Source organism: Loxodonta africana, chromosome 8 (genome assembly GCF_030014295.1).
Source record: "Loxodonta africana isolate mLoxAfr1 chromosome 8, mLoxAfr1.hap2, whole genome shotgun sequence".
Taxonomy (NCBI): domain Eukaryota; kingdom Metazoa; phylum Chordata; class Mammalia; order Proboscidea; family Elephantidae; genus Loxodonta; species Loxodonta africana.
The window spans coordinates 37,388,921-37,404,942 of NC_087349.1; the positions used below are offsets into that span (position 1 = coordinate 37,388,921).

Consider the following 16,022-nt stretch of genomic DNA (forward strand, 5'->3'; position numbering starts at 1 on the left):
CAGATTGAAAAGTATGGTGAAAGGATACAACCCTGACACACACCTTTCCTGATTTTAGCCACACAATATCCCCTTGTTCTGTTCTAATGACTAGCTCTTGGTCTATGTATAGGTTCTGCATGAACACTATTAAGTGTTCTAGAATTCCCATGTTCTGGAAGTCACTATGTAATTGCGGTGTTGTCCATAACTTGTTATGATTCACACTGTTGAATGCCTTTGCATCGTCAGTAAGACCCAGATAAACATCATTCTGGTATTCTCTGCTTTCAGGCAAGATCTTCTGGCATCAGTAGTGATATCCCTTATTCCACGCCCTCTTCTGAATCTGGCTTGAATTTTTGGCAGTTTCCTGTCGATGTACTGCTGCAAGCATTTTTTAATTATCTTCAGCAAACTTTACTTGCATGTGATATTAATCATATTGTTCGATAATTTCTGCATTTGGTTGGATCACCTTTCTTTGGAATGGGCACCGACTGGCCAGGTAGCTGTCTTCCAAATTTCTTGGCATAGACAGGGGAACACTTCCAGTGTTGCATCCATTTGTTGAAACATCTTGATTGGTATTCCATCAGTCCCTGGAGCCTTGTTTTTTGACAATTCCTTCAGTGCAGCTTGGACCTCTTCCTTTAATACTATTGGTTCTTGATCATATGCTGTCTCATGAAATGGTTGAACATCAGCCATTTCTTTTTGGTACAGTGACTGTGTATTCCTTCCATCTTCTTTTGATGTTTCCTGTGTCATTCAATATTTTCCCCATAGAATCCTTTAATATTGCAACCTGAGACTTGGGTGTTTTCTTTAGTTCTTTCAGCTTGAGAAATGCAGAGCATGTTAATGCATTTGGCTGCTAATTGAAAGGTTGGCTGTTTGAGTCCACTCAGAGGCACCTTGCAAGAAAGGCCTTGTGAACTACTTCTGAAAAATTAGCCATTGAAAACCCTATGAAGCACAGTTCTACAATGACACGTATGGAGTTGCTATGAGTCAGAATTGACTCGACAGTAACTGGGAAAAAAAAAATGCCTGAAGGATTTATATCTATTTGTATTTTTTTTAAATTCTGATTTTATTGCCAATTCCCCAGAGCTATGTTTGAATGTTATGCAGAGGACACAACTTTGCTTGCTGAAAGTGAAAGACTAAATCCTTTATTATGGATTACACCTCAACATAAAAAAACAAAAATCCTCGCAACTGGACCAATAAGCATCATCATGATAAATGGAGAAAAGATTGAAGTTCTCAAGGTTTTCATTTTATTTGAATCCACAATCAATACCCATGGAAGCAGCAGTCAAGAAATCAAAAGACACATTGCATTGAGCAAATCTGCTGCAAAAGTCCTCCTTGAGGTGTTAAAAAGTGAAGATTTCACCTTGAGGACTAAGTGCACCTGACCCAAGCTGTGCTGTTTTCAGTCCCCTCATATGCATGTGAAAGCTGGGCCACGAATAAGAAGGCCGAAGAAGAATTGATGCCTTTGAATTGTGGTGTCCATGAAGAATATTAAAGATACCATGGACTGCCAAAGAGCGAACAAATCTGTCTTGGAAGAAGTACAATCTTAATGTTCCTTATAAGCAAGAATGGCGAGACTATGTCTCACATATGTTGGACATGTTATTAGGAGGGAACAGTCCCTGGAGAAGGATATCATGGTTGGTAAAGTAGAGGGTCAGTGGAAAAGATGAAGACCCTCAAACAGATGGATTTTTTGACACAGTGCCTGTAACAATGCGCTCAAGCATAACAGTGATTGTGAGGATGGCGCAGGATTGAGCATTGTTCCATTCTTTTGTACATAGGTTTGCTATGAGTCAGAACCAACTTGATGACTGCAGTAAGGAACTGCGTAATGGAATCCACCGTGGGGTCCATTGTCCATTACATCCCTTTCTATCCCGTCATATAAGAATGAAGCCTCCTATAAGGAACGTCTTTTAGTATTAGAACCACATTCGGAACTTAGTAATCGCTGTTCAAATTAGTGGATATAGTTTCAGTGTTTGCATTTAGATTTTGCTTTTATGATGATTTTCCCAAGTTTCAAAATTTTAAATAATTATAGATGTTTTAGAAGTTGAAATACAGAGATATCCCGTGTACCCGTTATACAACTTCCCCTTATGGTGACTTGTAATTTTTTAAAAATAAATGTGAAATTTTAGTTTTAGATTTTCACTCTGATTTTTAATTTGTCTTTCTAAACTTACTGCTGTGAGTCTTTATTGTAATTTTCTACAACTTATTTAGAGAAAGGTTGAGAATAAATAAAAGCTGATAAATGAGGAAAAAATAACTTAGGATTCTATTTTTGAGTTAACCTAAACATGCCGCAGACACCTTCCAAGGTGATGGTTCTAGGAGGTTTTCTATTTGAACACAAGAGCAGAGAAATGCCCTCAATATGGCCTCTGATGTGTTTCTAATAATGGCTGGCATTTTCCTGGTTTTCGTGATCCCAGTAGCTTATTAAACCAATAGTCTTTAGGGGATTTTCTAAAATGATGCTTTAATTCCTTTCTTGAGTTATGGTGGTTATTTTGAACCTCCCATCCTCCAACTTCACTGATCTCACCCTTGTTTGAGCCCATTTGGTGCTTATTACCTATATTATGCAATTTAGTCTTGCGTTAATTATATATTACCTTCTATTTTTTCATCTATTCTTCCCACCTAGATTTAAGCTTTTTGAAATTTCTGCCTTATGCTTTATGTTCTATCTGTGTTCATTAAAACAAGACAGACAAACAAAAAAACCAGTTGCCATTAAGTTGATTCCAACTCCTGGTGACCCCTCGTGTGTCAGAGTAGAACTGTCCTCCGTAGGACTTTCAGTGGCTGGTTTTTCAGAAGTAGATTGCCAGGCCTTTCTTCTGAAGTGCCTGTGAGTGGACTTGAACCTCCAATCTTTTCGCTCCACAGCAGGTCATTTGGATATTTTTCTCCTAAAAAGTGGTATTTTATACTAACCCATTCTAAATTATGCTATCCAATATAGGTAGGAAAAAACCAGGTTCTATTTGAGGACTGATTCTCAGACCAGAGCTTGGGAGCAGCCAAGGATAATTTTGAGCTTTGATGCTTCCGTTCCAATCAGAGAGAGCCATGTTTGGGGCGCCATGGCCTGCAATTATATGCAAAGAGGCTATAAAGATTCTGAGTTTGGAGGTCTTTTTCCCCTTCCCCTTTGAGGGCTCTACTCTAATGATTAGTTTGCTATTGGAGAGAGCAGGCTTGGTTAATGAGGAATTCTATTTCAGTGGTGTACTTAAAAGTAATTCAGTGATAATTGCTGCACGCTTTGATTCATATTCCAGAACGCAGTAGCAAGAACACATCTGTTGTGAAAGTACCATTATAGGATTGAGAGAACATTAACCTACCTAACCCCTGTTTTCTAATGATTGTGAATTTAGGAAGAATTTTGCACTGAATTTCTCCTTGGTATCTGGGGCAAAAACTTGCCTTCAGCAGGGCAAAGGTAGTTAGGAATGGAGCGTGGGAACTTGGATTTACCATCTCTGTTGGCATAAAGCTGTGGTTGGTAAGCGTCCCTGAGAAGCTGGGCGTTGTCATGTCCTGAAGGGATAGATAGACAGGACTGGGCCCCAGGACTCCAAGGAGGGGAAAGACTCTTTAGGAGTGATAGAATTCTCTTATCTTCCTACCTTCCGTATGGTAGACCCACATTCGATACCCTGCCAATGCATTTCATGTGCGGCTACCACCCATCTGCCAGTGGAGGCTTGTGTTGCTGTGATTTTGAATGGGTTTCAGCAGAGCTTCCAGACTAAGACAGACTAGGAAGAAAGGCCTGGCGACATTCTTCCAAGAATCAGACAGTGAAAACACTATGTGAATCACAATGGTCCAGTCCTCAGCCAATCATGGGGATGGTGCAGAGTCGCCACGAGTTGGGGGCCTACTCGACAGCAGCTAACAGCGACAAAATCTTAGGGCAGGAGCACTCATTGGTTTCATGATTTTTTTTTTTTAATCCTTTATAGATAATCTTTCACCAGTCTACCCTACACCAAAGACTGAACCTTTCATCTTAAGGGCCATGATCAAATATTTTGCACCTCTGATTTGCCTGAGGTTGAGGCAAGTCAGGCCCCTTACCCAGGCCCAGGAGACCACACTTTGGGGTTCCCACTGCCTCTTGAGAGCCTGGGGCTAAGACTGGAAAGCTAGGAGGGAGGTACTCTGAATTTATGGTTTTTAAGCCCACCTCTGGGCTCAAATTTCCATTCCTTTTTCAGTACCTCTGTCAAATACAGTCTTGTTTTAAAAATTCCACATTGTTCTTACTTTCTGTTCGCTCTTCAAGCTCTTCAAGTTGTTGATTTTGATTTGAGAATCAGAAAAAAAAAATCATGTGCTATTGTAATATTGAGGAAAAATGGATATGATTCATAAACTTAAGAATGGCACTGTTTCATATAACTCGAGTTAATTTTTTAGTTATTTTAAGTGTGTTCTTTGATGTGATAGGTAAGCTCTCAGATATGTGCACAAGTCAAGAGTACCTAGGCAACTGTGGTTTTGCTTTCGTTCAATAAAACGGGTTAAAAAAATCACCTTTCTTCTATTAATAGCTTAAAAATTATCATTAATGTAGTTGTAGTTGTTGTTGTGTGCTGCAGAGTCAATTCCTACTCATAGTGACTCCATGTGTCAGAGTAGAACTGCCTCATGGGATTTCCTAGGCTGTAATTTTTACGGGAGCACATCACCAGGTCTTTTCTGCTGAGGAGCACCTGGTAGGTTTGAACCACTGACCCTTTGATTGGAGTCAAATCCATAACCATTGCACCACCAACCAAAGCCAAAACCAAACCCGTTGGCTGTCAAGTTGATTCCTACTCATAGCAACCCTATAGGACAGAGTAAAACTGCCCCATAGAGTTTCCAACGAACACCCGGTGGATTTGAACTGCTGACCTTTTGGTTAGCAGCCATAGTATGTAACTACTACCCTAACTGCACCACCAGGGCTCCTTATTAGTATAAAGGAACCAGGATTTTTAAAGGGCTAATCTGTTGTATAAACCTCAACTTCCAACACTCAAAGTGCTTAAAAGGCTTAAAGGTACATTTATAAACGTTTGGCATGTATTAAGCCACTTATTTTGCATGGCACTCAGTAAGATAGTTCCCTCTCTCATGACCGCACAACCAGAAAATGGCAGGACTGGCATTTGAACCCTGACGGTTTGCTCTGTGCAGTCTTTCCTCTTAACTAATACACTATGCCTACGTTTAGTATTCACGGCATTTCTACCTTTCTCTTTCTTCCTCACGTGCTTAGAATTTTCTCAGTCACTTGCTCAGTAATATTACATTTATTGAGACCTGCTATTAATTAGGTGTTGTGGTAGAATGTTTCCTGTCCTCAAAAACCTCAGTCTGGCAGTAGGAGATAGATACTTAAACAACCACGGAGTAAAGAATGTGCTACAGGAGTCTATAGCAAGAACTTTATGGGGGAAGGCTGTGGGGAGAAGGACTCTAGAAGTCTGGGAATCTCAGGGAAGGCCTCCCAACATCAGCATTAAGAGGATGGGCAGAGGATAAGAGCTGACCAAAAAAGGAGTGTAAGATCACAAAACAGTTTGTGTATAAACTTTAGAATGATAAACTAATTTGTGCTGTAAACATTCACTTAAAGCACGATAAAATAATTTAAAAAGGCTGTAAGAAGGATTGGCTAGAGGGCATAAAAAATAGAAGGTTCTAGAGATTGCAGATCTGTTTGAGACCAAAAGGAAAAATAAGTATATTTTCAAGTATGGGAAAGATAAAAAAAGTTATGTTGGAAAATGAGGTAGTGGAGTTTAAGAACATCAGGCAGATGGAGTTCTGAGGGATTTCATTGTGTGAAAATCATAACAACAATAAATATCAAATTCAACTGAGAGAATTGCTTCAGGAAGTTGGCACTGGGTCATGACTTTTTGAGGGCTGATTGGTAGCATTTGTAATAAGCTATTTTATTGGCCCCATTTGTCTTTTGACATGAAAGTACTTGATGCTAAGCAACCATGTGTAAAAATCAAGCCTCTCTTTTTTATGGCATATTTTTCACCAAAGCTGTAGTTTAGGCAGGGTCACCATCATCTGGATTCTAAAGACATTTTGAGTGATATATTATAGGTGAATTTCTTAACTAGCATGTGAAATGTACAGTAAATCAGCATGACCTTACACTGGGATAATTGAGCTAGATTTATACTGAGGGTCTTTCTGCCTGTGATAAAATTGCTTGTTAATTCTGGGCAGATGATGTGTGTGTGTGTGTGTGTGTATATATATATATATATATACACACACACACATATATATATATATTTTTTGGTGAGTTGTTGACCTTGATAATTCTAATCTTTAGAAGTGGTGCAAAAAGGAGAATTTTTTTCACTGTGTATGTTCTCCTCCAGCTCCCCCCGCCCACCGCCCAACACTCTCCTAGATTCATTTCCTAGGAGTCTCTCAATAGATATGAATGACAGTTCCCTAGAAACTTCTCAGTGTTGGCTGTTCACTTGGTTCTTTAAGTCTGAATTCAAAGCTCTGAGTTTGGGATATAAAGCATTCTTTAAGGGTGTAGTTTATTTTTAAGTGCTTTCCTTGGTCCTGGTAATTTTTTGATGATATTGTGTGTAATTTTTGTTATTCACAATTTCTGACCTTACCTTCGTCTGTGAAGTGTTTGAATATCTAGTATGTGCTAGGCCTTAAGGAAATGGGAGGAATAAGGTATGGTTTTTGAATTCATGGAGCTGTGAATCTAATGGGGGTGTATAGATGGGAACAAACAAACCCAGTGCAATTTGATACATGCAATCCTGGATGTGGAGTGGGAGCCCAGAAAAGGAATTAGCTGGCTTTGTTTTGTGGGTCAGGAGAGGTTTCCCTGTGGGGGCTGGCTCTTGAGTTGAGTCTTAGGAAAGGAACAATTCTCCAGGAGGAATTGGTGGGGGGTGACAGGGGTCTTTTCAGGGTTAGGTAAAAAACGGTGCCATCCATGCCCACTTGCCTCTTATGTAAATTGAATGTCTTTCTATAGCTGTTCTGTCTTCTTCAGGAAGGGAATGGACATGTATGTACCCCACTGTCATGGGGGTGCTAAGACCTGAAAAGAGGAACCTCCCAACCAACTTATCTTTGGGTAAAGTGTATAATTGTTCCTTGGAGTTATCTAATTTTAACAATTTCTTTTGAAATCATGTTCACAGCTAACACCTGAATTGTAAATATATCAAAATATTATATGAAATGCTTCACGCATAATATAATATTCCTTATTCACAGTTGGAAGGACGTATGATAGTTTGCATATGTAGATTTGAAATTTTGCTGGTTTTATTGCCAGAATTCATTTTTGTTAAAATATTTCAAGGAACCTAAAAATAAAGATTGTAAAATTGTAATAACCTAGAACATTAAATAAAATTGTTTTGCAAATATTTATTAATGCTTAATGTGTGCAGTGAATTCATGAAAACAAAATCTGTTCATTATTTTTTTCATTAATATTTGGTGTATTACAGCCTTCTTACAGTGACATCGTTAGTAATGTTATTTGGGCTCAAATACCACCAGATGGATATATAAATGTGAGTGGGGGGTTGCCTTATCTTCTGTTTTCTCTGTCTAGATCACTGTCTATTTAAATGTATCTATTATTTTCATTTCCGTATTCTCATGTAACATTATGATGTTTTGGGGCCAACTTCATACTTGGTTGAGTTGAAAGGCAATTTTTTTTCTGAATGATGTATCTGTATAAGGTCTGTGAAACAAACAAACAAAAAAAGAGGTCATGAATTCTGTCAATCAGTCAATCAATTTTATTGAATGCCTACCCTGTGCTATGATAGCTGCTGAGTGTGAACAAAACTGTCACCTTACCTGACCTCATGGATCTTATAATGAAGTACCGGATACAGGCATTGGTTGAGTAAACAGGCAAACACACGATTGTCAATTGTGTTATGGAACACAGTAAACTAGTTTTTTCTGTTTGAGAGACTGGTAGAGAGAGGCCTGTGTGTGGTGAGGTCCTACTCTAGATACGGCTATCAGGGATAGACAGCCTCTGATTGATGTTTCTGTAAATGGGAATATTAAGTTCTAGGAACTTAAATCTCTTCTGCTCTTTATTTGATTTTGTAAAGGTGCTTCTTGGCCTATTTTATTTTCAGTATATATTAATTTGGGTTTAGTATTTATTTCAGATTTAATGTGCCTGGTATCCATATACAGTGAAACTTGTAAGAGACAGAACTCGACGGCACTGCCTTGTTTTTCCCAGTCTTGCAAGTTTTCCACCTTTGACAGGGTGCAGTCTTACCACTCTTCTGTCGCTCTGTATTAGGAATCCTACCTCATAAACAGCCAGCGAGTTTTCCTTCTCTGACAAGTTTCCATCTTACGCAGGTTCTGGCTTTCATATATATTTAAAATATGTCTGTATTTTATCTATTCACTGTTAAGGAAATACACACACAAACACATATACACACAGTCATCCACTGCATAATGTTCGTTCAGCCAGTGTCCAACTGCATATAGGTCTGTGGTCCCTTAAGGTTATATGAGAGTTCAGAAGTCCCTGTTGGAGAACACTAAAACATCTTTAATATAATAATACAGTAATAATAATGTTTTGAAGTGTGTTGCAAAGTAGCACCTGTTTGTTATTAGGAACCATTGTATGTACCTTGAATTTTTAATATAACAGGCTATACAAGGATTGGTTTGTAATTGGTTGTATGTAAGTTGGATGTTTGTAGCCCGGGAGCTGCCTGTATAGAATTAATAAGAAATGTTCAGTGTTGAAATACACTGCGGAATTATGAGCTTCCTGTGGGCAAACCTCTGGTGTCCTGAATGCCATTAGGATTAGGAGTTACTTAGACATTCTGCCATTCTGGCTTCTTTCCTGCATCTCGGCCTACTGATGGGAAAATGGCTAATGAGCTGTTCTTAGCTGGGGTGATGGTAACTGCCTTGACTTCATAGGCCCAAGAATGACTTTTTAAAAAGGTTTTGTCCATACCACAGGCCTGTGTGGTCTTTTCAGACAGTAGTTACCAGGATAGCAAAAGTATGCATGGCTAAGTGCATTGTTAGAAAAAAAAAAAATGTTCAAAACATGTCTTTAGTGTAGGAAAGGCCAGTGTAGGAGGCCCACAGATCAACCTTACTCCTTCTGATCCCTTTACCTAGAGCTGTTTAACTTCTCTCAGTTCAGACCATCCTGAGATCTGGGATCAGTCTCTTTTCTAGCCAAGGACATTTAAGAAGCCTAATTTGATGATTTGATATTTTAGCATAATACTTTTCCTTAACTTGTTCTCTTCTGATTGGTTATGTGGCTTCTATCGACTCAGCTTCTTCTCTTTTCCTTTGGACTGAGAGTCTGCTCGAGTTGTGATAACCAGATCCTGTGTTGCATTCCTGTGCCTAGCCTCCATGTGGTCCATCTGATATGCTTGCCATTTCTCCTGGAATAGGGCCCTTGCTTTGTGTAGACAGACACCCAGGGACTGAAATTCTATCCCTGAGTCCCTGTGGCCCTGCTTCCCTTACACAGACCACTACTTCTCTGCCACAATACCTGATGACTTTCTGTTCCTACGTTCCCCAATGCTGTGCCCTGTAGTGCATTGCTGGAATGTCCAGTTGCTCATTTCTGTGATGGCCTGGCTTGTGTCTTTCCTGACTTTTGTCACTGGGACCTTTCCTCATCAGCTGCATCTTAGTCTTTGAATCTGGCCAGTTCCCAATCTCTACTCATTCTCCAGTACCTCATTAATATTTAGCATTGTCTTGACTACTGGCTGGAGCCCTGGTGATGCCACAGTGGTTAAGAGCTATTAACCAAGAAGGCCTGCAGTTTGAATCCATCAGCTGCTCCTTGGAAACCCTGTGAGGCGGTTCTACTCTGTCATATAAGGTCACTATGGGTTGGAATCAACTCTATGGCAATGGGTTTAGTGTTTTTTGGTTTGACTACTGGGTGGAAGTCACAGGCATTAGAATTCCTTTTGGCTGAATAAACATTTACTGAGCACCAACTATTTATAAGGCAATGTTTTGTGCTATGAGTGACAATGAGATGAATGAGCTTTGATCCCAACTTCTAGACTTTCAGAGTCACATAGTTGGTTGAGAGAACAAAATAAAATTTGTACCTCATACATGACAGGTGAAAGAGTGGCCTAAAAACACACAACACACATGTACACACATACACAATACACACACTTTATGTAATTGCAGAACTTGCTTGACAGAGACCTAATTATACCTATGTTTTTCACCCCTGAATATACATAAATTCATGATGCTTGCTTATTTCAATCTTCTTAAGGGAATTCAGTGAAATATTTTCATTTAATTGTTTGTTTCTAAAGATTTCTTGCTTTTTTTCCCCAATCTTCTACATTAATGAAGTTCATAAAAGTGTTTCAGGTTAGCATGTGTGAATTAGAAAGAATGAAACTACTTGTTGATGGAATTCCTACTGTAGCAGTTAGGAGAAAGACTTGTGTGAGGTGTTCCCTGAGTTCTCTATCGATAGGATTCATAGAGCCAATATACAATATAGCTTGAAGAAATGTCACCGGTCACTTAGTTATGTATTCTAAATTTTTAATAGATTAAAATATTGAAGTTTGATTTTATTTTCCACTCCCTTGTGTTTCCTGTGCACCCTTTCTCCTTTGATTTTAAATTAAATCTGAATGAAATATATGTCATAGCAATTGAAGTCCCTTAACCCTCTCTCATTTCTTCTCTCTGGAGCCTTTTATTTTCTTTTAGTAACTGCAAGTCTTCAGTGATTCAGCATTGCCCTCTCAACTTGATTATTGCCTTTCTTTAACTCCAACTTGTCCATATCCCATACAGAATAATACAGAAAAATAGATAAATACAGAAAAAGCCCAAATACTTACGTATCCTTATACCACTGAAAGGAATGCAAAGTGGTAAGTAAATAATATATGTATCTAAAGTAGTAAGTAAAGTACAGGGATTCTTCTTAGGGTTGCAAATTATTATTAATACTCGCTCAGTTGGCTCTTCCCTATGTGATAATCGAAATACACGGTTCAGCTTTGGATAGTTTTGAGTTTCACAACTTTCTTTGTTGCTGATTCTGTCATTTTCTATCATAACTGATATGTTTATCCTTAGGGATATGTCCTTTTCTAATAGATAGTTGTCGTGTTTCTGTCTTACAAGTTAGCTACACTTAAGCTGGTGTAATTTGAAAAGTGTCCTTTTCCAAGTTGCAGTACTGATAAGGACTAGAGATTTCCCAGGTGTAAGTACAAAATCTTTGGAAGATGCTCTGACCTGAGACTGTCTTCAGTTGATAAGAGAATCATTAGGGAAGGAAGGGGCCTCGCTGAAATGCAGCTCTATGTCTTCCATTCTCCTTTAATCTATAGGGTTTGTCACTGTGTCACAAAAGAAGATTAACTGTGGCTCATCTCTGAGCTCTGGTTTGATATCATGACAATATATCAAATATTATTTTGTTTTTTTCCTTGTGACTATTAATTTAACCCATAACTGATCAATGCTATTGAAGTAAGGAGAATATTATTGTCATAGGATTAAGTGAATGCTGAATTTGCTTTTGAGAGAAAGACAGTGTGAATGTACTTTTGAAAGAACCTGTTGGTATATAGTTAAATATAAATACCTGCTGACCAGTTTCCATTATTTCAGCATGGTTTTCTACCTGTGGTAGGTAGGTCAAATGGTCTTATAATACTTAGGTTCAGTAGTTTTTTCTAAGATGGGAACTAAATTTGTTTTTAATTTCAAAAGTAACCATTTTAGAAAGTTCTGTTTTTTTTCTTTAATTTCTCCTTGCATGTCAGAGAGCCACTATTTTTTTTTTCTTTAAATAGGGACCTAAAGTCCTGGTAAAAGGACTTCAGTGGTTAAGTGCTCGGCTGCTAACTGAAAGGTTCAACAGCTCGAACCCACCAGCCACTCCATGGAAAAAAGATATGGCGATCTGCTTCTTTAAAGATTACAACCTTGGAAACCCTATGGGACATCCTACTCTGTCTTACAGGATCACTCGTTGTGAGTCAGACCTGACTCAAAGACAGCAGGTGGTTAAAGTCCTAACAGGTCAGTTTTTTTTTTTTTTTTTTAAATCTCAAATATTCTGTAGAAAAAATATTAGGGCAAGCTTTATAAAACTAACCTTATATCACATTGGTCTAGGAGATTCTAGAAAAATTAGGATCAGAATCACTTGATCTTTTTTTTCCCCACACTTGTCTTTGAGGTGATACATGACAGTAATAAGAGTTGCCTTATGGAAAGGTGGTTTTGCTTATACAGCGTTTCTCATTTAAAAGAAACAATGTCTTTGCTGACTACTAGCTCTGCAGTTCTACTGTAGGAATGTTTTAAAACAGGGAAAACAGGCTTGATTCTTTGAATTGTTGGCTAACATGAAGCAACCAGTAGGACAGTTAGTCATCATTAGACTCCAATGTGGTGATGTTAATGTAATTGTTTTCTCCCCTTTGAATGTGTGAGGGCTTTTAATTTAATCTGCAACATCAAGTAGATTATTTTCATGAAGGGTATATGAATGATTTGTAGAACAGTTTAAATGATACTTGAAAAAAATTAGCTGCTCAAAGATTCTATACAAGAATCCGAATTAAAAGGGGGAAAATGTGGAACAGAATTTCAAATTTGAAGGGAATTCAGACTCTCTAGAGCCACTGAGGCTGGATGAACCCCTGGTATTGCCCTAAGATAATCCTTAAAACTTAAACCAAGCATATCCCATGAAGTCTACTTTAATCAAACAGTGTTGTTGATATTAGGTGCCATCCAGTCAGTTCCAACTCATAGCGACCCTGTATACAACAGAACAAAACACTGCCAGGTCCTGTGCCATCCTCATGATTGTTGTTATGCTTGGGCCCATTGTTGCAGCCACTGTGTCAATCCATCTTGTTGAGGGTCTTCCTCTTTTTCACCGACCTGCCACTTTACCAACCATGATGTCCTTCTCCAGGGACTGGTTCCTCCTGATAACATGTCCAAAGTATGTGAGACGAAGTCTCGCCATCCTCACTTCTAAGGAGCATTCTGGCTATACTTCTTCCAAGATAGATTTGTTAATTGTTTTGACAGTCCATGGCATATTCAGTACTCTTTGCCAGCACCATAACTCAAAGACATCAATTCTTCTTCCATCTTTCTTATTCACTGCCCAGCTTTCGCATGCATATGAGGTGATTGAAAAACCATGGCGTGCGTGGGTCAGGCACACCTTAGTTGTTGAAGTGACATCTTTGCTTTTTAACACTTTAAAGACGTCTTTTGCAGCAGATTTGCTCAATGCAATGATTCCTTTGATCTCTTGACTGCTGCTTCCACGGGTGTTGATTATGGATCCATGTAAAATGAAACCCTTGACAATTTCAATCTTTTCTCCGTTTATCATGATGTTGTTTATTGGTCCCGTTGTGAGGATTTTTGTTTTCCTTATGTTGAGGTGTTAATCCATACTGAATGCTGTAGTCTTCAATCTTCATTAGTAAGTGATTCAAGTCCTCTTCACTTTCAGCAAACAGGGTTGTGTCATCTGCTTATCACAGGTTGTTAATGAGTCTTCCTGCAATCCTGATGCCCCATTCTTCATCATGTAGTCCAGCTTCTCAGATTATTTGCTCAGCATACAGACTGAATAAGTGTGGTGAAAGAATACAGTCCTGACACACACCTTTCCTTACTTTAAACCACGCAGTATCCCCTTGTTCTGTTCAACTGCCGCTTGATCCATGTACAGGTTCTGCATGAACACAATTAAGTGCTCTGGAATTCCCATTCTTCGCAATGTTATCCACAATTTGTTATGATCCACACAGTTGAATGCCTTTGCATAGTCAATAAAACACAGTTAAACATCTTTCTGATATTCCCTGCTTTCAGTCAGGATCCATCTGGTATCACCAATGTATCCTTCATTCCATGTCCTCTTCTGAATCTGGCTTGAATTTCTGTTCCCTGTTAGTGTACTGCTGTAACCGCTTTTGAATGATCTTCAGCAAAATTTTACTTGCGTGTGATATTAAGGATATTGTTCGATAGTTTCCAAACAATAGGTTGGCTTAATCAGTAAAGAAGGTCTGCCTTGAGTGTTGAGCTCTTTTAAAGAACTGTCTATATGAGACCAAATTGATAACAGCTACTCAAAAGGTTAGACAGGATTCCTAAGGGCAGTGACGGGAAGGGGGCCCCAGGATCTTGCTCACCATGACTCTGTTGGCCAATAAAGGAGAGACTGAGGTGGCAAAGGCAGGAAAGCAACTTTATTTGGTTGCGCAAGTAAAGGAGTCAGTCAGAGCGTCTGCCTCCAAGACTGCTCCTCCAGGGCGAGAGGAAAAGTTACTTTTAATAGGTTTACAAGTGGGGAGTTCATACGAGTTACATCAGCAACGTTGTTAATCTTACTATGCAGGCAGGGTAATGGGGTTTACATATAACTTCTAAGCAAAGAAACAGGATTCTAATGCAAAGCTGTGGGGGAGGAAGCCAAGCAAAAGATTTTTAATGCCAAAGCTACTGGGGGAGCTAAGCAAAGAAAGCTGCTTGAAGTAGTGGAATTTTCCACAGCCTGGAGCCCTCTATCTTAAGTTCATGTTAATGCGGGAGAAACAATTCGGAAAAGGAGGGTGAGAATGGTGACACGTCTTGAAGAACCTAATCAGTGTCACTGAATTGTACATGTAGAAATTCTTGAATAGGTGTATATTTTGCTGTGTATATTTGCAACAACAGCAACAACAAAAAATTTAGGTGCCCAGAGAGAATTAACTACAATGCTTATAGGACAGTGATTTGTGGGGGAGGAGGGGAAAGGGGAAGGCAGTGTTAGGGGAGGGGATTGACAGAGGATGAATACACAGGAGCAGCTTAATGTGTATTTGTGATCCCGATCAGGATCAGGTGACCATTAAAGCAATTTCTACATAATATTGTGCCACTTGTGTCCTTTCAAACACCAGTGTGACTATTTGCCTGCTTAAGAATGCAGTGACATACCCCAACCCTGTTTTGGTTCCTTTCCTTTTTGTCTTCTGCTGTAATCATCTCCACATGCCTTCAAATCTTCCATAATAATACCCATGGGGGAGAGACAGAAAAGGTAAGTCCTCTGTTGCTAAACTGGAGTTTGATTCTTCAGGACACTTTCCATTTCTAGGCTGGGAGAAATTTCTGTGTTCTTTCTCCACTTCTCACGAATGCCCACTGAGAGAAAAAAACCTTTGTGCTATCCTGAGGCGTGTAAGGATGTAATTTAGTGCTGCCCAGAGCTGTTGGCTGTGCTGTTTATTCCCGCTTCTTTTTTTTTTTTAGGGAAGGAGGACAGAGCAATTTCAAAACTTGGGATAGTGATTATGGCTTTCTGATCTACTGTTGCCCGTCGGGCACGTTCAAAAAGAAAAGGCAGGGAAATTTAATCCAGATCACGGTGTCTCTCTGAGGCAGGGTCATCTCTAGCTGTTTCACACTGCAGTCGCCTTTGCAGAAATTGCTTTTCACTTGAGTGCATTTAGATGTGGTTTGAAAAGACTTGATGCTTCGGACCCAGAGTCCCCGTGCAGGTCCAAGGACAAGCAGGAGCCCAGGTTCTTCTTGTTCAGGTAGAGAGGCTGTCACTTACTTGGCCAGAGTTCTCTAATACTCAAAGTCAAAAATATGCACATGTAGGCTCTGCAGGGCAGGGGGCTATTTTGTGCACATTTTGTTCTGCATATATCATTTTGTGTACAGGTCATTGTTCACATTGAGAAGGACAGAATCACTGAAGACCCAAATGGACTAACCCAAATGGACTAACCAGAACTCTGAAGACCCAAATGGACTAACTTTCTCTTCCCCCACGTACTTCCAGAGTCCACTTTTCTTTTTTTTAATGAAATAGTTTACTTTTCAAAACAAATTCAACA

At 39.2% G+C, this 16,022-nt stretch overlaps 1 protein-coding gene across 3 annotated transcripts in view; it reads left to right on the forward strand.

Moving 5' to 3' along the window:
* DOCK4 (dedicator of cytokinesis 4) overlaps positions 1-16,022 on the forward strand; it is a 488,016-nt gene that overhangs the window by 112,656 nt on the left and 359,338 nt on the right. For 2 of the 3 annotated variants that reach the window (XM_064289799.1, XM_064289800.1), the window contains exon 2: positions 11,946-12,174. The exons of the other annotated variant lie outside the window; for it this stretch is intronic. In XM_064289799.1, the coding sequence (XP_064145869.1) occupies positions 12,048-12,174 (127 nt within the window). In that variant the 5' untranslated portion in view covers positions 11,946-12,047. The remainder of the gene's footprint in view (positions 1-11,945; positions 12,175-16,022) is intronic. 3 annotated transcript variants of the gene reach the window in all.